General features: G+C 36.1%; 1 protein-coding gene across 19 annotated transcripts in view; it reads left to right on the top strand.

The window, feature by feature from the left end:
- The window catches only part of trpm1b (transient receptor potential cation channel, subfamily M, member 1b), a 150,537-nt gene that overhangs the window by 76,039 nt on the left and 47,406 nt on the right, over positions 1–27,092 (top strand). For 5 of the 19 annotated variants that reach the window (XM_073942267.1, XM_073942268.1, XM_073942266.1 and 2 more), the window contains one exon: positions 22,075–22,198. In XM_073942267.1, the coding sequence (XP_073798368.1) occupies positions 22,121–22,198 (78 nt within the window). In that variant the 5' untranslated portion in view covers positions 22,075–22,120. Of the gene's footprint in view, positions 1–5,196; positions 5,652–9,602; positions 9,704–13,095; positions 13,390–21,988; positions 22,199–27,092 lie in introns of those variants that run through there. The other 14 variants (XM_073942261.1, XM_073942259.1, XM_073942258.1 and 11 more) reach the window with 7 other exon arrangements.

The raw sequence follows: 27,092 nt of genomic DNA on the forward strand, positions 1-27,092 counted from the left end.
GTGAAGGAGCTCCGGATGGATAGTTTTGTGTTGTTTACCTCATCGTTAAAGTTGTTGCACGTCTGCCAGTTCCTGCCTCAAAATGAGCGAGTTTGAGCCACTTGTACATTCAGGAAGGGTTCGGAAAAAAACTAACTACCAGCAAAGAAACACAGGAACATTAACACCTCACTGCCAACTAGCGTTTGGGAAGTGTTATTGTAGAACAACAGAAACAGCGCGCGGAAGTGTAAATGCACAGCTACGCACGTTGCATGCGCCGTATGGTCACACGCCAATCACTCCACGCAGAAGTATAAACCAGGTTTTAGCCTAATTGATTTGCGATGTCACTGATTAGACAGAGAGGTGGCAGTAAAGCGCCAAAAAGTTTGTTTTCGACCACTGAAAGAAGATAATGGAAGAAATCATCGTTTTCGCCATCACATGGATTTACTTTCATTGGCTAGACACCGGCCTCACAGCTCTGTGAATGTCGGTGCCGTCACTTATTGATGCGCGATCTGTTAGCTTGTGTTGACGCTACTGCACTACTTGACTAATAAAATAGCTTCAACAGTGAAAAGCTATTTGATTTATAAAGACGCGACGCTACAGTCACACTACTGAGAAACATATTTAAGCTAGTAGCGCCACTACTTGTAGCGATGCTACCGCCCATCACTTGACGCAGAAATATAAACCAGGCTTAAGGGCTTGCTGAGCTGCAGTCAGTCAATGCGGACACTTTTTGAACATCTGACACTTAAAAAGCCCTCGCGCTGATTCTGCAGACACAGCTATGTGGAAAGGCTGGTTCAATTAAGTGTAGAAATAGGTAATTATGACTCACAGCAATTTAAAAAGACTGAATTTGTACCAAAGAGACATAAAAACACACCTTTTTGTTAAAAAATCTTGGTGGCTGCGGCCTACTTTATGAACCCTGCAGTGTTAAAGCTGATTTATGCTTCGGCATCAAGCACACGGGTATGCTACGGGGGCAGCCTACGTGTTGACGTATAGCCATACGCCATGGGCGTCGGACGTCGCTGACCCGCACCTCTTAAAAAATTTAACTACCCATCACAACGATGTGTAGCGCAAGCTCTGTGATTGGTCAGCTTGGTAGCGCTGACGAGTCTGGGTGGGACCGAGAGCTGCACGAGACCGATGGGGCGATTGTTTACAAGTGTGGAGTCCCGTGAAGGAGCTCCAGATGGAAAGTTTTGTTTCGTGTTTACCTCACTACTACTAAACAAGGCTGCTGTTGCATTAACTAGGTTAACTAGGCAAGTCATTGTATAACGATGGTTTGTTATGTGGACAATCAGAACTAAAATAAAGCTTAAAGCAGCCTGATCTCATGAGAAAACGTAAGTATTTTACGTTTGCCAGTTTAGTGGCGAATTCGTAAGAGTTCAGTCGTATGAAATCGTGCTATTTTTTAAAAGAAGGCGTGCCACCTAAACCCAACCGTCATTGGGGGATGAGCAAACCGTACTAAATTGTACGAGTTAGATCGTACGAATTTATACAAATTAGCCACTAAATCAAAAAGTTACGAATTGCCGTGAGATTGTGTTGCTTAAAGGGGCTAATAATTTTGTCCTTAAAATGGTTATAAAAAATTAAAAAACTGCTTTTATACTAGCCAAAACAACACAAATAAGACTTTCTCCAGAAGAAAAAAAAATATTATCAGACATACTGTGAAAAATGTCTTGCTCTGAAGTTCTGCACAAGACTTTTGGCCAGCGGAGAAATTAAAATGGTCGTGCCCAACTGAGTCTGGTTCTCTCAAGGTTTTTTTTCTTCACTCCCATCAGGTGAAGTTTTTTTTCCCTCTCCGCTGTCGCCACTGCCTCGCATGGTTCAGGATTGGTAGAGCTACGCATCGATGAATTGGCTCTTCAGTGTTTGAACTCTCAGTAATGATTAAATCACACTGAACTGAGCTAAACTGAACTGAACTGAACTTAAACACTAAAACCTGAACCACACTGTTCCAGTTACTATGACCATTTATGTGAAGCTGCTTTGACACAATCTACATTGTAAAAGCGCTATACAAATAAAGCTGAATTGAATTGAATTGAATTGAATTGAACTGTTAAACATGATTTATTTAAAAAAAGAAAAAATATTCACAGGATGCTAATAACTTTGACTTCAACTCTATATGTCCTATTAAAGCCAACTAGAGGCCAGCGGTGTGGATTTCAGCCGCTGTTATTGATGTTTACCTGAAGCTGAAGGCCGATTAGGAGAGACACGTGCCTGTGATGCTCTCACACTGGAAGTATGCGGTGATGTGGTAAGACACGGGTGCGTCCCTGATACTGCCACTTTGTTATGACTGACAGTAAAAGCAATCAATTGTGCACTTTGAGGAAGACAAAGACTTCTGGGCGAGATTAGCGACTCTGAAGTTCATAACAGTCTCTCGAGTGTCAGTTTTGACATCCAACACTTTTATACAAGGTTGACTAGTTGAACTAGAGCCGCGGGTTCAGATCCTCGGGTCTCTAAAAAGCTCTGCTGGGAGAAATCGACTTGCCTCGACATGCCCTGACTGGCTCAGTGTTAGGTTTTCCTTTCTCTCAGTATTCATCATCCCAGCTTGTGTAAATGTAAATGTTGACCCAAACATGGTAAATGTGATTGAATGCATGAAATCCGCCTCCAAACACATGTGCAGAGGGCAAAGTGCGGAAACGCACACTCTTTTGTGCCAGCTGGGCCTGTTGTCTGTCACTATGGCAACCAGGTGGGGCTGTCAGCTTCCAGGTTGCACCGACACCTGCTGCATTATTTATCTCTGGCTGTAACCCGACTACATGGGAACTAATATCCCTCGACGCTGGTCTGTAAGGTTACTTTAAACCCACCACTTCTTTCATTGGATCACTGCATGCTTTGCTTTTGCCTTTTTACCCTTATTAGGGCACCTGGAGTGTCTCGCATTCATTTTCCTTCAGCTTGGTGCCTTTATTCATCATGGGTCACCACAGAGGAAGGAACCGGCAACTATTCCAGCATATGTTTTTTACATTGCATATTCCCTTCCAGCAGCAACCCAGTAGTGGGACACATCAATACACACACATACACTATGGATAATTCAGTTTATTCAGTTCCCTATAGCGCATGTGTTTGGACTGTTGGGGAAAATCAGAGCACCTGGAGGAAACCCATACCAACGCTGAACATGCTGGCCCAGCTGGGACTCAAACCAGCGACCTTCTTGCTGTGAGGCGACAGTGCTAACCACTGAGCCACTGTGTCGCCCCTGGATTTAAACTAGCAAATTCAGTTTAAACTCAGCCCATATCAATTGTTTGCAACCGCTTACCTTAAGAAAACTGAGTAAATCCAATGAATCATTTTATTTTGATGTCAGTGAAGTTCCTATCTATTTCTTTGCCCGATAAAGGGTTAAACGTGCCTGTCGCAGCATTTTTGGAGTGTGTTGAAGCCATCAGAATCTAAATGTTTATTTTTACAGAATTTACTGTAAATTAGTGATGGGTCGTTCATAAACGATTTGTTCATTTTTAACGAATCTTCAATATGACTCGATCTACGAGTCCTCTCAGGGAGTGATTCGTTCATCCGTGCGTGCGCACATTTGTGCAGGTGGTATCATTCATTTCAAGTCTTTTGAGTCGTTCATCTCAGAAAGGCAGAAGCCAATCATATGCGTTTAGAGCTGGAAAAAGAATTGATCCGTTCATCTCTCGACGACTCTATCGGGTTTGAGTCATTCGTTCATCACGGGCCAATCATATGGGTTTAGAGCCGGAAAAAGAATTGAATTGAAAGGTGAACTAATCGTCACGGTCTTATTGACTCAGACTGTGTACGTTGGTTAAGATTATATGTGACTGTCAGTGTAACGTGAACGAACCCCTGTCATTTGAAGACATGAAGAGGTGAGCTGAGCAAAGAGACAACAATACCTTCATAGACAAAAGAGCAGGTCAACATTGAACTATTATTTTCTCCTTATATTCTATTCATGACTTATTTGTCGTGTGATCAACCTTTTGGGCTAGTTGTAGATGTGTTTGGAAGCAATTCGTAACATTTTAATAATATTTTGGCAAATTGAACCAAATGAACGAAATGACTCGATAAAAGATTCGTTCATCTCGATGAACGAGACTCAAAGATCCGAGTCAGTAAAATGATCCAAACTTCCCATCACTACTGTAAAAACATTGGAATTATTATTATTTTTTGTAATTTTGTAAGCCAAAAATGGGTTAAAGAGAATTAATGGTAGCATTTTTCTTGAAGGAAGTGTTCATAAGACTGTCATGGCGCCTTTATAATCATGACATGGCACGTCATGAATATGAATGAGATTTAGATGTAGTTATAAGCTCAGTTATGTCATTTTAAATGCAAAGATGACATTATTTGAGATGTCTTTTTTTATAACAACTTGATATAAACAATTACATCACGTTTTAGTTTTTGTCATGACCGCTTGACATAAATCTGTCGTAAACATCATCATGAGGTCATTATAATTGTGGCAGGAATATTTTCATTAGTGTATCTCTTTAAAAGTGTCATATCTGTCAAATATTTTATAACAATGTCATTAATATTTAATGACAATCTAATAACCAATTTAATTTGTACAACTGTCAGGTCAAGAAAAAAAAATGATGCTGCTATAAAAGTCATGGCAGATGATTGTATAATGACAATCATGTTTATGACAGATTTATGACTAGTTGTCTTGGAAATGCCAAACTGTCCAGACAAAAGCAGGTTGTGATATAGTTGGTTTGTCAAGTCGTCTTAAACAGAGACATCTCAAACTATGTCTCCTTTGCATTTAAAATGACGTAAAACCACTTAATGCAGGTGTCATAAGGATATACAAAATCTAATTCATGTCATGTCATAAAAATAAAGGTGTCATGAACACCCCCTTCAAGTAAAGTGTTTCCAAATTAACAAATCACATGTATTTCCTTGTATTTTACCACATTTACAAAAGTTTCTCCAGAATTGAGGTTATTAAATTGCCTTTATAATAGATGTCCATGAAGTGTTTTCCCCCATAGATTAGCACATATGGAGCTGATTTAGAGGAGGCCGAACCCGCCAGACAGCTGTTAACTATATTTTCCCTTCTTTTTGGAAACAATTCAGGGTGAAAAACATGTGGAAATTAGCAAGTAGAAAACAAAACAAAGCGCCTTCGTGGCAGCTGTTGATCATCTGCAGTAGGCTAGTAGACAACATCGAGCTTTGTTTTGTTTAGCTCGCGTCTGGATTCATTTTTTCCAAAGCTAATCACACCTGAATATGAATCTGACTGGTTACTAAAGACCCTGGATGTGAACTAATGCACTTTTTTTTTTTTTTTTGTGAGGTTTTGTTGACTGACTGACTGACGTGACCACCAGCTAGTGATAACCGGTTCAGCAAAAATGCCTGATATAATTGCTTGAAAACACATGAGTCATTGTCTGACACAGACACTGTCTGCTGACAGGAGTACAACAGGAGAAGACGCTCAAACAGGAAGCAAATTAGTCAAAATGTTGACCTAAAACTGGTCTCTTATTATGCAAATCTGCCAGACAGAGAGCGGGAAGTTCATGCCCGACGACATTTGAGGATTAACGCTGTGTGAGCGACATCTAGTGGTAAGAAGTTAAAATACAATAACACAACATTATTTGTTCAGAAATTTCTGCTCACCTGTTAGTGACAGGAATATCTCGATATCCAAACCCTTATAATTGTATGTTTTTATTATATAAAACATTTGGCTGCATTATGCTGATCATGATGGCTTTGTAGGTACATGGCTCTAGGATGCATGTTGTGTGGTTTTTGTTGGGAGAAATACACTACAACTGCAAATAGGGGAGAGCGGGGCACAAAGTTGTGGCCAAAAACTAAACAATAATGGGGTTAGACGAACCATTTTTTATAGTAACAACACACAAGCCTCTCCTACAAATGAGCACTGAAAGTATGATCGTCGCACCTATGGTTTCTGTGCAGTATTGACAAAAGTGCCAGGAGTGAAAAGTTACCATTTACCCCACCTGCGGGGCAAGATGTAACAGACGGGGTTAGTCGTAAAACATGCTTACAAAGTCAGATTTCACACAATTAACTAAATTCAGTTTACTTTGAATAGTAGCTATATTTCCTCAGTACTTACGGAAGAAATTCTTTTTTAATTCTACATAGCACAGCATGCTTATTTCTTTATTGGATAAACACATTTGGATTTATTTGCATTATTATACATTATCATACAATGCATTTATTTGCAGTATTAGCAATAAAAAAATGTATTCTTAAAATTACACTCTAAATTCAACAATTATTTTGTTAGTTTATTTGGTCTCCAGCAGTGTGGTTTATTTGTAACACCCTGTTACTACTAACCCCGCTGTGTCGTGTTTTCCTCAAAACTGGCTAGCAGTCACTCTCTGTTTTACATCTTTCAAAATGGTTCATCTTTTAGCCTAGAACACCGTAATTATAGCAGCATAAGATTGTACGTACATACTTCCACAGATTTTTTTTTAAATAAAAAAATATATAGACTATAAGAAATACTTTTATGATGCAAAAATGGTTTCTCCTGTGTTTCTTATCCAAATTTCGAAGAACGTTTTTAATAATTGGAAAGAAGCTGTCTACCGACACTGGTGAAAACCTCAGAAGCATGGCATTGTTTAACCCTGAGCAAATACCTTAAATTCAGTGTTACACTTTACCCTGTTACTTTGTGCCCTATGCTCTCTTTTATATATATATATATATATATATATATATATATATATATATATATATATATATATATATATATATATATATATATATATATATATATTACACACTGTTGAAGTCAGAATTATTAGCCCCCTTGTTTTATTTGGTTTAACAAAGAGGGGCTTATAATTTTGTCCTTAAAATGATGTTTAAAAAAATAAAAACTGCTTTTAATCTAGCCAAAATAAAACAAATAAGACTTTCTCCAGAAGAAAAAATATTATCAGACATACTGTGAAAATTTCCTTGCTCTGTTAAAACATAGTTCAGGAAATATTTTAAAAAGAAAAAAATAATCAACCTGGGGCTTATATATACTGTTGAAGTCAGAATTATAAGCTCCCCTTTGAATTTTTTTTCTTTTTAAAATATTTCCCGTACTGTGTGTGTGTGTGTGTGTGTGTGTGTGTGTGTGTGTGTGTGTGTGTGTGTGTGTGTGTGTGTGTGTGTGTGTGTGCGTGCGTGCGTGCATACATATATACATACATACATACATATATACATATATATATGTGTGTGTGTGTGTGTGTATATATATATATATATATATATATATATATATATATATATATATATATATATATATATATATATATATATATATATATATGTGTGTGTATATATGTATATATATATGTGTGTGTGTGTGTGTGTATATAACTTGCAAAATAACTAATGAAATATTACAGTATGCATCATGAGAAAGACAGAGGAATTCGTTATTAGAAATAAGTAATTATTAAGTTATTCTCTCCATTAAGCAGCACTTATTAAAATAATTAAAACTTCACAGGAGGGCTAATTATTTCACCTTCAGCTGTAAATATAATCAAGTTTTTCTCTTTGTGTGTGTGTGTGCTCCAAAACATCCAACTCTTGTTAAAAGGTTTATTTAATTTCATTGAATGCTGACAGCGTTATCGTCTACATGTCTTTAATCAGATATATGTTTTTAACCCTGCCCCTGCTGTATCCTCTGTCTACTGATATTTCTGTTCTTTAATTCTGACCACTGTGTTTTCAGTGGTTGCAAGTTTTTTTATTTAAGTGTTTAGTTATTTGGCGTCAGGGTGGTTTAGTGGGTAGCACGATCACCTCACAGCAAGAAGGTCGCTGGTTTGAGCCTCGGCTGGCCTAGTTGGCATTTCTGTGTGGAGTTTGCATGCTCTCCTCGTGTTTGTGTGGGTTTCCTCTGGGTGCTCCGGTTACCCCCAAACACATGTGCTATAGGGGAATTGGGCAAGCTCCGTTGTATGTATGTAAATGAGAATGTATGGATCTTTCCCAGAGATGGGTTGCGGCTGGAAGGGCATCCGCTGCTTAAAACATATGCTGGATAAGTTGGCGGTTCATTCCACTGTGGCGACCCCAGATTAATAAAGAGACTAAGCCGACAAGACAGTGAATGAATGTTTAGTTATTTTGTACAACACTTGTTCTGCTACAACTAATAATTAGTCAACCTTTTATATTAGCTGTATTTAAGACCACTCATAAGTCTGCCATCTTTAAATTAGATGTGTCACCTGATATGATCCCCTCCAGCTCAGATGAATTAATATTCCCATTCATAATCCCGTGTTGCCAATAGAGGTCTGCTAAGCTCTGTGTGTGTGAGTAATGTTAGTGTATGTGGAAATCCAGCTTAAGACGACGGATTGTGTTTCAGCACATTCCTGACAGGGAAGATCATGCGCAAAAACCCTCGCAATCTTCGTTTGCCTTTACGTAGCAAATATATTAATTTCAACCTTCAAATACTTCTGGCCCCAAATAGGAATCTGATCCATGGAAAGTATATGCACAATACAAATCACATAGGACAAAAGCTCATGCAAGTGGATATTTAGAAATGTGAAATCTAAATTCATTCATTCATTTTCTTGTCGGCTTAGTCTCTTTATTAATCCGGGGTCGCCACAGCAGAATGAACCGCCAACTCATCCAGCAAGTTTTTACGCAGCGGATGCCCTTCCAGCCGCAATACATCTCTGGGAAGTGAAATCTAAATATATGTATTTTATTTCAATCATTGAAATTGCACATATGCACATACTCTGAATATTTACATGTAGATATTGTAGATCAGGGGTCACCAATCTCGTTCCTGGAGATTCGGTGTCTCTGCAGGGATTAGCTTGCCTCAACACACCTGCCTGGGTGTTTCAAGTATACCCAAGACCTTGATTAGCTTGTTCAGGTGTGTTTGATTAGGGTTGGAGCTCAAATCTGCAGGACACCGGCCCTCCAGAAACAAGTTTGGTGAGCCGTGCTGTAGATATTCAAATATATTAGATATACAGTGGCTACAGAAAGTATTCAGATCCTTTTAAATTTCACTCTTTATTATATTGCAGCCATTATATTATTGCAGCCATTTGAAATATCACATGGTCCTCAGTATTCAGACACTTTGTTCAGTATTTAAGCACTGCTTTGATTTAATACAGCCATGAATCTTTGTGGGAAAGATGCAACAGGTTTTTCACAGCTGGATTTAGGGATCCTCTGCCATTCCTCCTTGCAGATCCTCTCTGCACTGTAAAAAACAAGATCACCATTTGTTCAGCACACTACTCTTTCTGTCATATATCCTAAGAATTGTGAATAAGAATTGATTACATAAAAAATATATCTTAATATCAACAATATTCGCTAAAACGTTGTGTCTACGTGTTTAACTGAGTTTTCTGGACAAACATTTTTGTGTTGAACAGGAATGCTGATATTTAAATAACTCGCGCATGCGTGACGTGACAATCGGAAACTAAGCTTGTTTTTTTGTTTTTGTTTTTTTTTATCAGAAAGAGGGGTGACAGTGACGCAGCTGGTAGCACAGTCACCTCACAGCAAGAAGGTTGCTGGTTCGACTCCTGGCTGGGTCAGTTGGCATCCCTGAGTTCACGTGAGTTTCCTCCGGGTGCTCTGGTTTCTGCCACGGTTCAAAGACATGAGGTAAAGGTGTCTGAGTGTGAATGGGTGTTTGCAAGTACTGGGTTGCAGCTGGGAGGGCATCCGCTGTGTAAAACATATGCTGAATAAGTTGGCGGTTCATTCAACTGTTGTGACCCCTAATGAATAGGGATGTAACGGTTTCAGAATTTCACGGTACGGTAATACCTCGGTATGAATGGCACGGTACGGTATTTGAGTAATTTACAGGAAAAACAAAACTAATGAAAAGACTCGAAAAAAGTGCCAAAAGTGTTTATTTACCTTAGCACTGAACATATCAAATGACATACAAGTAGCCATCTATCTGTAAGTTTCGAAACAGGAACTTCAATTTTTCAATTTGAATAACAAAAAACTATAAAACCAAGTAGAAAAAATAAAGTTTCAATTTAGTATTGTTGAAAACTCATCACATTCAACATTTAATCACACACTCACTTGGATAGAGATGGGTTTTTTTTAAAGAAAAATTATCATATAAATATAATCTGGCAAAAGCTGGGATCTCTGGGCATTTACAATGCAATGTCCCTCTCTTTTGGGACTGAGGTTTCTGGGACAGAGAGATATGATTTAGCCAAGGTTGACCGCAGTGGGTAACGCTGTGCATTGTCTTTCCACCACTTGAGCGGACAAGCCATGAGTGAGATAGAGGTCTCTTTACAGTACAAGTCAACGTCTGCATCAATCTAACAAGTGTGCTGTGTTCTGCAGTCCCCATGACTGTTTTTAGTCGTATTCCCCAACTTATATTTCACCACAGTCTGGCAGTGCCTGCATACTGTTTTTCTTTGTCTGTCACCTTTTCTCTTTTTTCGTATCTTTTTATAAAGAAACCGAAACACTTCCACACATCCGATTTAAAACCCGCTTTAGGTTCACACACTCCATTTCCGCATTACTGGATCTGTAGCGACAACAGACCGCAAAGGATGATGGCCACGCCTAGGCTGATGGGAATTGTAGATCCCGCTACCTCCCGTTCGCTTCATTCGCCTGAGCAAGCTTTTCTCAGAAATATAGTTTTGAGTCATGCGCCTACAGTAATATTGAAAAAAATTACTAGTGGGGTATGACGATATTTACAATATTGTTACATCCCTACTAATGAATAAAGGGACTAAGTCAAAGAAAAATGAATGTATAAAGTAGTAAATTTGTGTTAGTTTTAAGTAAAATGATTAAAAACATGATGATATGCCAACTAGAACTAATTACTTATTTGGCAAATTTGAAAAAAGTCATCCACTAAACAGCAAAAAAAGGTAACACTTTATAATAACTACACACTATAAATCATTTATTAAGCATTAGCAAATAGTGAATTCATTATCTATTAAGCCTTAACTCTAAATATCATATATTAATACAGGCATATATTAATGGTTACTATGTATATTAATAAATGCTTTATCAGCTCAACTTCATCTAGTTTTGTGACCTAATCTAAAGTGAGGACTATTCGTGCTTTATAAATCCCTTATAAATGACAAATAAAGGCTCGGTTAAATTCTAAGCAGGAAAAATTACATTATTCCTACCTATTCATATAAAGATACACAAAAGAAACTGCACTTTAAATAAAAAATAAATCTTTGCAACCTGATCTAAAATAATATCAGTGTAGAGTTTAATCAATGCATCTTACATTTATTATATTGTTGTCGTTTTATCCAGTTTTATGTCGTATTTTGACACTCCTGTTATTCAGCAATGTTTAAACTTTACAGTAATTTTACTTTTTTTGAAAAGATTGCAAAGATTATTGTTCATTTGAATCTGAGCCTGTAATAGTCATTTACAAGGGATTTATAAAGCATGAATAGTTCTCACTTTAGATTAGGTCACAAAACTGCATGAAGTTGAGTTAATAAAGCATTTACTAACATATTAGTTAACTATTACTATACGCCTGAATAATAAGACTTATAAATGTTGATTTCAATAGTTTACTTACTCATTCTGAAGTATCCTAAAAAAAACCAACTACTCAAATACAACTGTTTTGTAAATAATTAATTTTAATAATTAATAACTTAATTTACTAATGAAATATAAATCATTAACTAAGTATGAAAATACAAATAAGCACGTTATATAGATGCTTATAAGTCAAGAATACAGCATTTGTAGCTGCAGTTATAAACTGCTTACTAACGCTTATTAATGTAGAGTTAATGCTTAACAAATAATGAATTCACTAGATGCTAATGCTTAGTAAATGATTCATAGTGTGTTGCTTCAGTTGATGTGACAAGAATATCTCTATTAGTAAAATACAAGGTCCCACTTTATATTAAGTGTCCTTAACTACTATGTACTTACATCAAAAAAAAATACAATGTACTTACTGTGTTTAAAATGTATTTGAGAACACTTTTGGTGCTTTTGAGTTGGGATAGATGTTGGGTTATGGACAGGTTTGGTGGTGTGGGTAGGTTTAAGGGTGGGTTAAGGTGTAAGGGATGGTCAACAGTGTATTTACAAATGTAATTACAAAAGCTAATTACAGATGTAATTACATACAGGTATTTAATCAAGCATAAGTACACAGTAAATACATGTATTTAAACAATTAATACATTGTAACAAACTATAAATTCCTATGTAAGTACATATTAGTTAAGGCCACTTAAAATAAAGTGGGACCAAATACAATAATCAACATTGCATAAATAAACAAAATTATGTCAGCTGAACACAAAATTGTTACTGAGAAAAAAATTAAAAAAACAGTTGTTGAGACAACTCAAAGTTCTCACTGCATCAGGTTGCCTTATTTTTTTATGTTTTCTCAATTTTTTACTGTGTAGTTTTGTCAGGTTGGATGGTAAACGTTGTGACTGCCTATTACATTACAAACCACAGGAGAGGGCAAAGATAGCGCTCCTTCTCATACCTCAGCCTCTACATCAAAGCTCCTGAAAGCAGATAAGGTCAAGATGCTCCAGGATTGGCCAGCCCAGTCACCAGACATGAACATTATTGAGCATGTTTGGGGTAAGATGGACGAGGCATTGAAGATGAATCCAAAGACTCTTGATAAACTCTGAAAGTCTTGCAGGAACGCTTTCTTTGTCATTCCAGATGACTTTATTAATCAGTGATTTGAGTCAGAGATGTATTGATGCAGTCCTCCAAGCTCATGATGGAGTCAGACACAATATTCATTCTGTCTCCACTGCAGCAGGACTTTATATTCTATATTGGACATTATTTCTGTTCAGTCACAAGACTTTTCTCTAAGCAAAGTCAGACCTTACTGTCCTAATGAAATCACAATCAAGACATGATCATATTTTATTGTGGTCAAATAGGCAGAATCTAAAGGCCTGCACTTCTGATACCAAATGATCAACTACAAGTCAAGTTATGATTTGCTGTTCCTAAAACTGCAACAAGACTTTAGTCAGGTAGTGTACATGGGAGTTCTCAGGGTTTTATGCGAAGACCACAACAAGCTCTGGAGTTGTAGGGAATTAGTCTGCGCTGAGCCATCTGCGCTCATAAAGCTCATTTGTGTCTGCTTACGAGGAGAAATTCGGCATTATCTGTTCTTACAGAGCGCCTGAAGCGTAAACGCATCTGTTTGAGAGACAGTGCTCATGCTTTCCACCATAAAGAAGACCCGCGCCGGTAAGAGACCGTATTTAAACTCTTCTTCAGAGTTTATTGTCTGTCAGGGATTCATTAAGCAAATGTGCTCATCGCCGGCTTTTAATCAAAAGCGCTGGAGGAATTAGTCCATTTCAGCTCGTAAACAAATCAGTGTTTGTCCTGCTTTGTCTTAAATCCGCTCGTGCATCAAGACTTTGTTATTTGGATTGATTGATTTTAGATGAATTATGATATTGTCATTTTAGCTGGTAAATAGTATAAACTCTGTGGATTTCTGCTCTTATGTAACCACCGTTCGTTTCTAATGAAGCGATTGGCTCTGGGTTAATGGCGTTATGACATAATAACTGTGTTTTTTAATACTTTATATGATGATTAAGTTCATGTCGGCTTTGTGCTTTCCAGGAAAATGTGTGGAGGAGTTGAATGACATATTTTGACTAAGAATAACTAAAATGTTTGGGGTTTTTTTGGAATGAAATGACATTTATGAAGAGATTATTTTCCCTGTACTGGGTTATCCGCTGTGTTAGGGTGCACTCACACTATGCTATTGTCACGTTTAGCGTGATCAAAACAATAGCAAAACGGGAACAAAAAGATATTGGATTCAAGTGCAGATTTAATAGATATTAAGTGCAGAAAACAGTGACAAAAATACAAAATCGCAAAAAATACAAAGTAACAAATCAACAACAAAACAAGAAACAAGACAGATAAACACGAACTAGACTTAGGCAAACTACGAGGCAAGATCAGGAACAATAACAAACTTACAGAGAGCACGAAGACAATGAAGGCAAACGACGCGACGACAAACATAGGTGGAATGGTAGAATATATAGTCCAGATAATCAACGGTAACACAGAACAGATGAGATGACAGGTCAGTGTAGGTGTTCCGGTGTGTGCGCACGGTATGTATGAGAATGTAGTTTTTCTGAGACGCTATAGTGCTGTCTTAGTCCTGATGCATTACAGCACCATCAGGTGGTCACTGATGGATGTGACAGCTATTCGAACTGTGCTCGGGTGTATTTCTGGATTCGTTTGACAAGTGTGAGTGCTCCGGATTGAGCCCATGTGTGGTTTAGTTGGCCGGCCCTGGCCCGGTGGGAAGAGGTGCCAGAGCGCGGTTTGGTGCGGTACGCTTGTAGTGTAAGTGCAAGGCCGCACCTGAGCCCAAAACTGAAGACTTGACGCCACTTTTAAGGGACTGTTTTATATGGATTTATTAACCTGTCAAACTGTGCGTGACGTCATCGAATTTCGCTTTAAGATTTAAAGGGCTAGCATTGCACCAGACCCCCGTAAGTGGTTTCATTTGAAAGTGTAGTCTATATTTTATGCACATATGCATCACTTGTTTTTATTTTACTGTACAAAAGTTATTTACTCTTAAATACACAGTATTTTGGATACCCGAGCTGGGTATTGAACATTGGTTCATTTTCATATTTTTTTCATATGACACATGTACAAGTTATAGCTCAAATGAAAGCTCTTGCCGGTGCTCATATGGTTCTAGCATTCTTTTTACTGAATTATATTCACATATCATCAGTTGCCGGACGTATCGTGGTGTTTCCATAGCGCAGAAGTGAAAACAATACATTTATGATCAATAAGCAGCCCCAGATAGCACAGACAGCTGTCATCTCTTACCTTATGCTGTGCGCTTCAGGGCCATTTCTCCTCCGTTTTTGAGGTGATGTGCATAAGTAATGCTTTATATGTCTGATGTGGTGCAAACAGTGAATTATGTTTGATCGAACAAAAGAATAGTGAAATATGAAAACAAAGATCGCTCCCTGTGGCTTGTACAGCACCTCTCATCTGTTGGAATACAATAACTTTTGCATAGATTATGGTAGAGACATTTTTCTTTTTTCCTATGATTACAGACATGTGCAGGAACCACCAACATTAATTACAGCAAACTAGACCACACAGAACCTAAAAGGTGCACTTTCAAATTTGAGTTTATAAAAAATAAAATACAAAAAGCGCCTCTTTTTAGGTGTTTATTATAACACAGACGACATATACAGTTATTTTAAACCCTTTCAGTAGTGTTTTATGAAAATTCAAAAGGTTGTCTTTAAAATTATATATATATATATATATATATATATATATATATATATATATATATATATATATATATATATATATATATATATATACATTTTTGTGCCCCTAGAACATCATCACATGAACACTGACATAAAGTGTACAACTCTGAACACAAACTTTATTTCTTCTTTTTTTTGTCCAATGATCTTAAACTATTCATTGTTATTGTTATATGTATACTTAATGCTTTGCTTTTTTGAACTCTGTACGAGGTATTATTTGTGTTACAGTCATTAATAAAATTAAATAATTAAATAAATAAATAAATAAAATAAAAAATAAATAAATAATATAACATAAATATAAAATAAAATATTCTGAACACACGTGCGATTACAGGAATGACCACAAGAGGCCAGTGTTCTCCTTTTCCAAAAGTCCACATGGAGAAATACAGTAATAATAGGAGAAAGATAATTGAATTGAAAGGTTTGCGCATCTGTTTCAGGCATGATTTGATTGATAGTTTTATTTGTGTGAGCTTACATGTCGAGATGTTCATGTAATTCATGTCCTCATTTTGTAGAGTGCTAAACTCGCGTCGTGTTCATTTGTTTGAATCATTAAGTTTAACCGTTAAATCAAATGTTAACAGTTAAAACCAGAACAGTTTAATGGAGCGGTCTCTGATATGTTTTAGGACATCCTCCATTAGGGTTTATTGGTTTTAAAATGACAAATAAAGACTTAAATGATGGATACAGTTCACGTTAAAACCAATATCGTTCGTTATGACCAGTACAAAACCATTAGACTTTCAATGACTGTTTCTAAATACTTTGAACTACAATATACAAAACTTTATGTAAAAAAGACTTGATTCAGGATATTTCTGCCTTTGTAAAAGCTGTAAATCTTTTCATCAGCCTTATTTTCACTCTTTAAATTCAAAAGGCGTCTATAACCGACCTGACTGACCTTTATTGTACTTTTAAGACGTTTTTTTAGCTCACCTTTAACAAACGATAAACCGATGCTAAAATATAATAGCAGTAAGATATCGAGGGTCATGTAAATATATGCTAAAAAACTATTTTAAAAACTCAGTTAATATTCTAAAAAAAAAACTTAAACTTAACTATTAAAACCAGTATATTTTAATGGTTTCTGGTATGTTTTTGGACATCTTTTGATTACCCTGCTGAAAAATCCAGCTTAAACCAGCCTGGCTAGTTATAGCTGGTCGACCAGCCTGTTTTAGAGGGGTTTGGGCCATTTCCAGGCTGGTTTCCAGCCATTTCCAGCCTGGTCTTAGTTGGTTAGGCTGGAAAATGACCAGCTAAAACCAGCTTGACCAGCCTGGTTTAAGTTGGATATAGCTGGTTTTGGCTGGACTCCCAGCTTGGCTAGGCTGGTCAAGCTGGTTTTAGCTGGTCATCTCCCAACCTGACCAGCTAAGACCAGGCTGGAAATGGCTGGAAACCAGCCTGGAAGTGGCCAAAAAAATCGCTAAAAGCGGGCTGGTCGACCAGCTAAAACCAGCCAACCAGGCGAGGCTGGTTTAAGCTGGATTTTTCACCTGGGTAGAATTTATTAGTTTTCAATTACCACCAATATAAGTCAAAACAAATGAGGCTACAATTAAGACCCAATGACGGATACTTCACATTAAAACCATAACCATTGCAAAACCATTAGAACTTCCGAGACGGTAGTTTCTACATACTGTACTTTCAACCACATTATAGAAAATCTTAAACAAAAAAGACTTGACTCAGGGTCTGGCCTTGTGAAGACTAAATCAACAGCCTTTTTTTTTACTGGCTTTAAATTCAATATGGTGTCTGTAACCTGGCTAACGTTTATTGTACATTTAGGATGTTTTCGCTCACCTTTAACATGAAATAAACGGATGCTAACTGCTAACATATTAGCAGTAAGATCACAAAGGTCATGTAAAAACTGCTGAAGAAAGGGAATATTCTGGTTTCCCTTACAAATACTAGTAAATGTTAACACATAATCCATTGAGATAAACATGTAGAAAACAAGGTTGAGTGAAATAAATAAGTAGTTAAGTAAGTATATACAGCGGGGGAAAATAGTATTGAACATGTCACCATTTTTCTAAGGAAACATATTTCCAAAGGTGCCGTTGTCTTGAAATTTTCACAGAATGTTGAAAACAAAAAAAAGAAATCCCTATATGCAAAGAAAATAAATCTAATTAGTTTACAAATTAGGTTAAGTGTAATAAAATGAAATGACACAAAGAAAGTATTGAACACATGAAGAAAGGGAGTTGTAGAAAGACATGGAAAGCCCAGACAGCAGCTGAAATCTCTCAGTATTTCTTTATCAATCCTCTGCCCTTCCTCAGTGTAAATGAATATCAGCCGCTTCAGTCCAACATCTACAGGAGGACGAAGATGAAACCAGGGTAGACATTTCAGCAAGACAATGATCCAAAACACTGCCGAGGAGACTCGAATGCTTTCAGAGAAAAAAAATCAAGCTGTGGAATGGCCCAGCCAATCACCTGATCTGAATCCAATAGAGAATATAAAATAAAAATCAGATTTCATAGACCAGACCCACAGAACCACCAAGATTATTGAAGTCTGTGAAAAACTCACACATGAGCAATGCATGTGACTTCAATCTCCATATGAGAGGCGTCTTTAAGCTGCAGCACCAAACAAAGTATTACATACAGTCAGTAGTTCAGTGCATTATGATTGTGTCATTCCAGTGTTATCACACACAACTCATTTATCAGATTGTATTTATTTTTATGTTTGTATTGTTTGAGTTTTTACCAAAATCTACGTCAACAGCTCCTTTAGAAATTTTATTCCCAGGAAAAAGCATGACGTGTTCGATACTTATTTTTCCCGTTGTATAGGGTTCATACGGTCATGAAAAACCTGGAGAAGTCATGGAATTTGGACTTGGCATTTTCCAGGCCTGGAAAAGTTATGGAAATTAGTTTAACAAATATCTGTATACTCAAATATGGGTTAGCTGCCTTTACTTTTTTTCTGTCCATGGCCAAACTCATGCTCTCACATTAATAGTGCTGCGTGAGCATTATCTAAATAAATTTTGTGGATATATAAAGATTAATTAAAACTAAATAACAGGGTGTCCGCAGGGTCTTAAAAACTAAATTTTAGGCCTTAAAAAGTCTTAAATTCACTGAAATATTGTGTTGTGTCTTAAATCATTTTTAACAGATCTTAATTTTCCTTTGCCCAAGTAAAGCTTCACAATCAGGCTGACATTCCTCCAATCACCAACAATCCATCTTAATAAAACATTTTTTTTTAATATTTACCTTTGTACGTTTTTTTTATTGCAAAAAGATGCAATATACAATAACTTGGAAATAGTTCACAGTAATTCCTCCAAATGAATTCACAAATCTAAAAACAATAACACACTTCCTCATGAAAATAACAGAGCAATATATGCCTATAGGTTATTTTCCATTCAAACAAAAACTCTACAGAGTAAGGGAGAGTAGACGTAATATTTATAAATAGGCATGAAACTTAAGAGTTTATTACAGAAACACATTAGGTTGAATAGAAATTATAGTCGATCAGCTTGGACCGAAAGCCAACAAATATATATATATTGTCAGAATATCTAGCCAATTCCATGCATGTTCAATAAGAAAAGGTCTGGAGAGGGTTTTCTTCAACGCCAAAAATATTAGTAATTAATTAGATACAAATGAATAATTCAATGACAGAGCTCTGGGTTACGTTACCACAATGCAATACAAGAATTACATTCAAGAGGTTCGCAACTAACATACATTTCCTGACTCCAGCATATATACACAACTGATAATAACAGGTGGAGTTTTGCTTTAACGTCACTGATCAGACATTCTGCAGTCCTTTAACTCTTGTAACCCCAGGCACACTTGCTCTTTCTGCAACCCTTCTCTGCATAATTACGTGCATCTTTAATATATTTCACAACTTCTACAAGCATCATGACAACTTGTGACATGTCTAGATTTTGTATTAAACAAAGGCCCTTACACTTATTCCTATTCTGCTTTTTCCACTTGTCAGCATGTTCATTGAAGTATGCAGCACAGTAAAAAAGAGGAAGTGTCTGGTCAAGATGTGTTATAATACAATAGAAAAGATTGATTAATCTGTTGTTAGTCTAAACATTTTTCTAATAAATAAAAACACAAAAGTAATAAAAATAAATTCCTATTTTCCAACAATATTTCTGATTATTTAAGTAATTGTCTCCACAATAAATATACTTTAAACCATGCAGCGTTCAACGCTATGGATTTTTTCTACTGGTCCGATCGGGCCAGTGGTTCAGATTTTTACTTGCCCTGCCAAAATTTACACTGGCCCCACAAAAAAAAGAGAAGTTAATAGCTAGTTTTTTTGCCACATTTTAAATAATATGTCAAAAATAAAGTCTGTGATTCTAGAATTTCAATACTTAAAATAAACCGTACATAAAAGTTTTATGCAAACAAAAAGAGCAGAACAGAAAATGTAAAAAAAAAAAAAAAAGAAAGTGGCTGACTTGTCAAACTGGCAGCAAACTGTGCAAAACATCTTCATTTTTATTTTGTCGTGTTAGGGCACTTTCACACCTACACTTTTGCTTCGGAACGTGTCTCATTTGCCCAGTTAGCGCGGTTCGTTTGGCATATGTGAACAGGGCAATCGCGCTCTGTTCCGCGCCAAAGTAATCGCACCGAGATCGCTTGAATGAGGTGGTCTCGGCTCGATTGAAACGAACCCTGGAGCCGCTCAATTGCAGTGAGAAAGCAATCCGATCCGAGCGCGGTTATATCACAGTGGTTTATGAATATGTAATAGGCGTACGGCTATATGAAGAGAGAATTATGAGTATGTCGGGAAGTTTCGCGAGTCTCCAGATGCCCGCAAATGAGTGATGATCTCCCGGTAATCTTGCGTCTCCCTCCCGGTCCTCAAATAGGCTACGTCGCACACTCTTCTCACCCCTCCCCACCGCGTCTCTCCTCAGACACGTCGCACGTGCACCCTGTCAATCACCACCAAACCACCACCTCTCCTGACAGCTGAGCGGGACGCTGCAAAATAAACCCTGACACTCTGACCAATGTGAGGAGAGTTTACTCACACGTGACTTGTTTTAGCTCTTTTAGTCCGATTAGAAACTTTGCAGTGTGAAAGCGAACTGCTCCAAGAGCAAAGAGCAACAATGTATCAATTGTAATCTCTGTTTCGGAACAACTGAATCGATTCACAGGAGTGAAAGCACCCTTAGTCACACGTAAATGTCTACTTCCAAGACGTTAGAAACAGACATTTTCCTTTAGCCTTATAATTTGATGTTGCCGCCATGTTGCCGTTTCTTCGCTCTACTGGTTTTTACCAGGTTACAGAAAAAAAATATCATGGTCAATCAGATAAGAGGAACTGGAAAGCAATATGGTGTTTACGAGATCACAGAGAAGGTAGTGTTTAAAAACTTAAAAGCACAAACTTAAAATGCACGTAATTGACAAATAGTCACAGACAACTTAAATGTTAGTGACAAGGCAGCACTGTCCCAATCGGGCCAGTAATGATCCAGTCTACTGTCCCAAGTGTCTCTCAAGCTGGCCCTGGGCCACCGGGCAGTCCTTATTGTTGAGCCTTGCCATGTTAAACGTGTCATTTTTTTTTGTCAAAACAAAATATAATGTTAAAAAAACGTGTATACATATTAAAGTATGTTGCTACAAAATAATTACATTTGGTGGGAGGCAAAAAATAAAATAAAAAAATTGTACCAAACGGGCCATTAGAAATAATCATTAGTGTTTAGCCTTGTATAAGTCTACAATTTCATTCATTGTGGTCTTAGAAAGTCTTAAATTTGACTTGAGGATACCTGTCTTGTTATTCATCACATATACGTAGACGTGACATGAAACATTAGGTCAAGAAAATTTACTTAAATCCTGGAAAAGTAATTGAACTTGGTGGTAAAAATATGTATGAATCCTGAAATTAATAAACAAATACAAAGAATGTATTAATTTCATGGCTGAAATTGCCTTTAGGGCCTCAAAATCTCTAAATCTGCCCCTGAATGTTGTAGTATTTGTTAGTGTCACTACATTTAAAATGTGGTGTATTGTAGGATGATATTCCCTTTAGTTGAAGACCTTTAGTAACAGACCACAATATTGAGTGATCTATTTATATTACTAAAGTTTAAAATCACCACAGCATATTCCTTTAAGTACAGCATGGCTCAAAACACTACAGTAAATGACTGCAATTTGGGTTACTGTAGTATTTTTTCTTTTGTCTTGAAGGAGGGAAATAAAGTTTGCTCTCACAGACGTTCTCGAGGCCTACAAACACGTCCCTCGCAAAAGTTTGCATGTTTTCAAAGCCTTTATTTTTGGGCCACAGTGTCCCAGAGTAGATTTACCTTCAATAACCATTTATTAAATCTCTCCCCCCCATTAAAGTCGCAAGCTTCCAAGAGCCGACTGCATTAATCCTGATTACAGGCTGTCAAGCGGAGGAAACGGGGTCTATGTGTCAAGCGTGTCATCGAGAGATGCTTTTATCCGCATCTGCATCTCTCTGCCTTCAGTTCGGGGCGGGAGAGGCAGCCGACGGGGGTCTCTGAGGGTCCCAAGATGGACCGCAGCGTCAGGAGGGCCAGTGGCTCCATCAAACGGGCCTCCATCAAGCGCTCCACATCAGGATCGCAGAAGGTAAGAGATCAAATATGACTGTAGCTTTCAGTAAATACTGCAGTGTTTTCGAGCTGTTCTGTAGTGAAGCACTGGAATGGATCTGCTGTGGTGATTCTGTACGGTAGGTGCTGTATGGCAACAAGACCATTTCAATGTGGTCAGGGTTCAACGCTAGGGATTTTTTGCTGAGGATTTTTACTTGCCCTGCCAAAATTTTCACTGGCCCCACCGAACAAAAGCAGTTTATTGCTATTTCTTAGCCACATACAGTATTTTAAATAATGTTTCAGAAACCAAACATAATTGTAATACCAACCCATTTTACTCAGCATAGCTTTTTTTTTTTTAATACAACTGACAATTTAAAAAAATTCACATGTGATGTAACTGATGTACTGTGTGTGTGTGTGTGTGTGTGTGTGTGTGTGTGTGTGTGTGTGTGTGTGTGTGTGTGTGTGTGTGTGTGTGTGTGTGTGTGTGTGTGTGTGTGTGTATATGTATATGTGTGTATATATATATATATACACACACACACAAATATTTATATATAATTTATATATTTATATATAATTTATATATTTACAAAAGTTTGGGGTCAGTTTTATAAATCTTTTTCATGTTTTTTTTAAAGGAAAATTATTCAGTTCATCAAGGTGATATTTATTAAATATAAAAAAATATAATTGTTAAATATTTATTACAGTTTTAAATAACTGCTTTCTTATTGTCTGTAGTTTCAAATAAAATTATTACTCCAATAAACACTCTTAATTTTAGACATTGTCTTATTCAATTAAAAATAATTCATAGGGTTAATTATTCAAAGAAAAAACTAGGTCCCACTTTATATTAACTGTCCTTAACTACTATGTACTTCCTTTAAAAAAATAAATGCAATGTACTTACTGTGTTTATGATGTATTTGAGAACACTTGTGGTGCTTTTGAGTTGGGATAGAGGTTGGGTTATGAACAGGTTTGGTGGTATGGGTAGGTTTAAGGGTGGGTTAAGGTGTAAGGGATGGTCAACATAGTATTTACAAATGTAATTACATACTGATATTTAATCAAGCATAAGTACACAGTAAATACATGTATTTACACAATAAGTACATTGTAACAAACTATTAATTCCTGTGTAAGTACTTATTAGTTAAGGCTACTTAATATAAAGTGGGACCAAAAACTACATAGAATCTTCCAAAATATTTCACCTCTTTGTGACAAATGTGATTCATCAGATGCGGATCTATCTCACAGTTTTATTTTGTGTTCGAAGATACAGAATTATTGAAGTGCTTTCCGAGGTATTAACGTTGCAATTACAACCAGATCCAATGCTTGTAATTCTGGGATTCTCTGAACAAATGGATTTGTTGTCAAATACACAACATAAATTGCTCTCGCACTGCTTAACTACTGCCAAGAAGCTACTGCTACTGTTTTTGAAATAAAATGAATCCCCTACATGTAAACTGTGGCTTGGAGATATTGCCTCTGTTACATTTGGACTGAATTAGATACCATTTGAAAAGAAAACTTGAACAACTTACAAAAGTTGAAATCCTTTTATCTGTTTAAAAAACCTCTCATAATAATGCATCATTTCTGTAATGTTTGAACATGCTTGGTCATCATACTCTGTGGTAAAATTACTGGAGTTTTCTGGGAGAAATAACAAAACGGGTGATGGGTCTGAAATACGGGAGACTCCCGGGAAAAACGGGAGTGTTGGCAGGTATGCTGTAGCATTCATTAAACACTCAAACTGCTGCTTGTTCAAAGTACTTACTTAAAATGAGTTGAAACTGCGCAATTCTGGACAACTTAATCGCTTTATGTTCAATCCACTTCAGTTTATACAAGCGTTAACATAATCTATTTGTGTTAGGATGACATGAAGGAGTTGTGTGAATTCCTGAATGTTATTACAGTGAAAGGAGTACTATCACACTGTAAAACACAAAACGTCAAGGTAACTCGAGCCATTTGAGGAAACTGATTGCTACAAATCATTTAAGTTTAAAAACAAATCGTAATGAGTACTGTCAACTTACTCCATTGGAGTAATGAAGCAATTTGAGCACAATAAATGAAGAGAACTTAAACCTACTGAGTACTGTAAAACCCAATAGGTTAAGGCAGTTCAAACCGCTTGAGGAAACCGATTGCTTCAAACCATTTGAGTTAAACTAATCCGTACGAGTACTGTAAACTTACTCTATTTAAGTTTAAGTATGAGGTATTTAACTCATTACCTTCAACGCAGAGTTCAAAACTCTTTTCAATTGAGTTGAATAAAATTTCAGTACATTTTTGAGTCAACTGCACTCATTTCATTTGATAAAGTTGACTGTTTGGTTTTACAGTGTATATTTGTTGTGTTTTACACAACTACGGTATGTATGTATTATTAACTGTAGTATATTTTCACGTTTTCTTTGACTTCTAAAGACACTGCAAGTGTATAACGTGATGCAATAACAGGGTGATTGTCATTCACTTAAAGTTAAAACTACACAAATATAATTATATCTTGATTTGTTTTGTTTATTTCAGCTCTACACTGCAAAAAATGTGGCTGAGTCATGACAACAACTGTTTTTATTTTGCTATTTTAACTCATTTTAATGAGTTATGCAGGTTTAAATTAATATTTCCATCAGTTCGACTGATGCAGGTTAGGATGACTAGAAAAGTTTGTTCAATTCAACTAAAAAAATGAGGCAGCAAAAATTATTATTATTATTTGTTTTTAAAGTGGAACATTTGGATTTTTGTTAAGCTTGGGTACGTTTTAAATTTACTTTTTTTTTTATAAGAAGAAATTTTAAAACCCACACACAACCAAAGTACTAAAATATAAAGAAAACGTAGTGTTAACAGTTTGTTCGGGGGAGTATATGGGATATATCAGTCAATAACTTTGATTAACAGGTTTATATGTCAGTTTAAGGATTTAATTTTTGTCCAATCAGTGATGAGGAAAAGTAAAGTACACCGATCCAATCCGCTTGTGCTCTCTTTTATCTTTTTTCTTTTTCCTTTTTTTTGTTGCAATTTTGTAGAATTTTGTAGAATAAGTATGTGTGTACCTTATTAATTCTGTACAAATATAGACGTTTGCTATTAATATTACATATTGTTAAATAGTTCTCTATCTTTTATATTTTAAATGAGGCTTTCAGATTTGTGATATATTAGAAATATATATATAAATAATGATTTTATTATTGTTATAATAATCATAAATAAATGATTAAATATTTATATTATACAATACAGGTTAATGTTTTTTTAAAGCTGCAAGGCACATGCACTAATAAAACAAAAAGGATATAAATTCAAATTAAAAAAATTTAAACTATTTTAATAATAATAATACTTTATGCAAAAAGACAATACTATAATATATAGTATAATATAATATAAAATATTTGAATATAATATAAAATAATTTCATATATATATATATATATATATATATATATATATATATATATATATATATATATATATATATATATATATATATATATATATATATGAAATATTTTAATTTATAATATATTATAATATAATTATATTATATATAAGATTATTATTATTATTATTATTATTATTATATCATCTTTTTTTCTGATTACTGGTTGGGAAAATGAGCAACATTTAATAATTAATAAACACATTTTATGATAGTTTCCACTCTAACAGCCGAAGCCAACAATTATTTTTAAATAGTGCCGGCTGGGTCAGTTGGCATTTCTGTGTGGAGTTTGCATGTTCTCCCCGTGTTTCCTCCGGGTGCTCCAGTTTCCCTCACAGTCCAAACACATGCGCTATAGGAGAATTGAATAAACTAAATTGACCGTAGTGTATGTAAATGTGGGGGTTTCCCAATGTTGGGTTGTGTCTGGAAGGGCATCCACTCTGTAAAACATATGCTGGATAAGTTGGGGGTTGATTCTGCTGTGGCGACCCCTGATTAATAATATAATATAATATAATATAATATAATATAATATAATATAATATAATATAATATAATATAATATAATATAAATATCTCTGATTATACTGTCCCCTAGTCTTTACATTATGGGATAAAAGGCTAAATTAATTTGTAAATTAATAAACAAAACTGACGACACTCTCCATCGTATCTGCTCAGACCGCAGCTGAGGCCAAAACAGCGGAACCAAACTTGTTGCAAAACACGAAGATGCATTATATAAAACAGATTTGCATCTTTGAAACGATTTAAATCTCCTGCTAATCCAAATCCTAATCTTAATGATCGCAAGAGAAACCAAGAGGGCGTTTTTGAGCGTGAGTTTCTCCGCTGCTCCTCCGCTGCCTCTAATCCCCCATAATGCCCAGTTTGAGCTCCAGCAGCTGGCCAAGATTAACCACTTTACCTCCCGCTCGCAAAAACATCTGCTTTCATGTGATTAAGACAGAAAATAGAGCCTTCACAACTGCTCAAGGCATCAGGGAAAGTGCTCGACTCTTACGCCCATGTCGAGCGGACTGACTTTCATAAGGTTTCCACACACATAATGCTATTTTAATTATAACTATGTGGCATATTATATAAAGAAATGCAGGACGGAAACACTAAAATGTACATAAAACCTTACAGATAAATAAATAGCTTGTCATTTTTATTTGTACCACTTTTTTTACTTTAGATGCAGAATCAGTGAGTTTGTACTTTGCTATTAATTCTGTACATATTTAGATTTTTATTAATATTAAAAATATTAGGTTGAGTGGACGCACTATTATGTTATCTTTTTATTACAAGATAGACGGACGGACGGACGGATGGATGGATGGATAGATGGACAGGGAGGGAGGGATGGACGGACATACAGACAGATAGATAGATAGATAGATAGATAGATAGATAG

Source organism: Danio rerio, chromosome 25 (assembly GCF_049306965.1).
Source record: "Danio rerio strain Tuebingen ecotype United States chromosome 25, GRCz12tu, whole genome shotgun sequence".
Taxonomy (NCBI): Eukaryota; Metazoa; Chordata; class Actinopteri; order Cypriniformes; family Danionidae; genus Danio; species Danio rerio.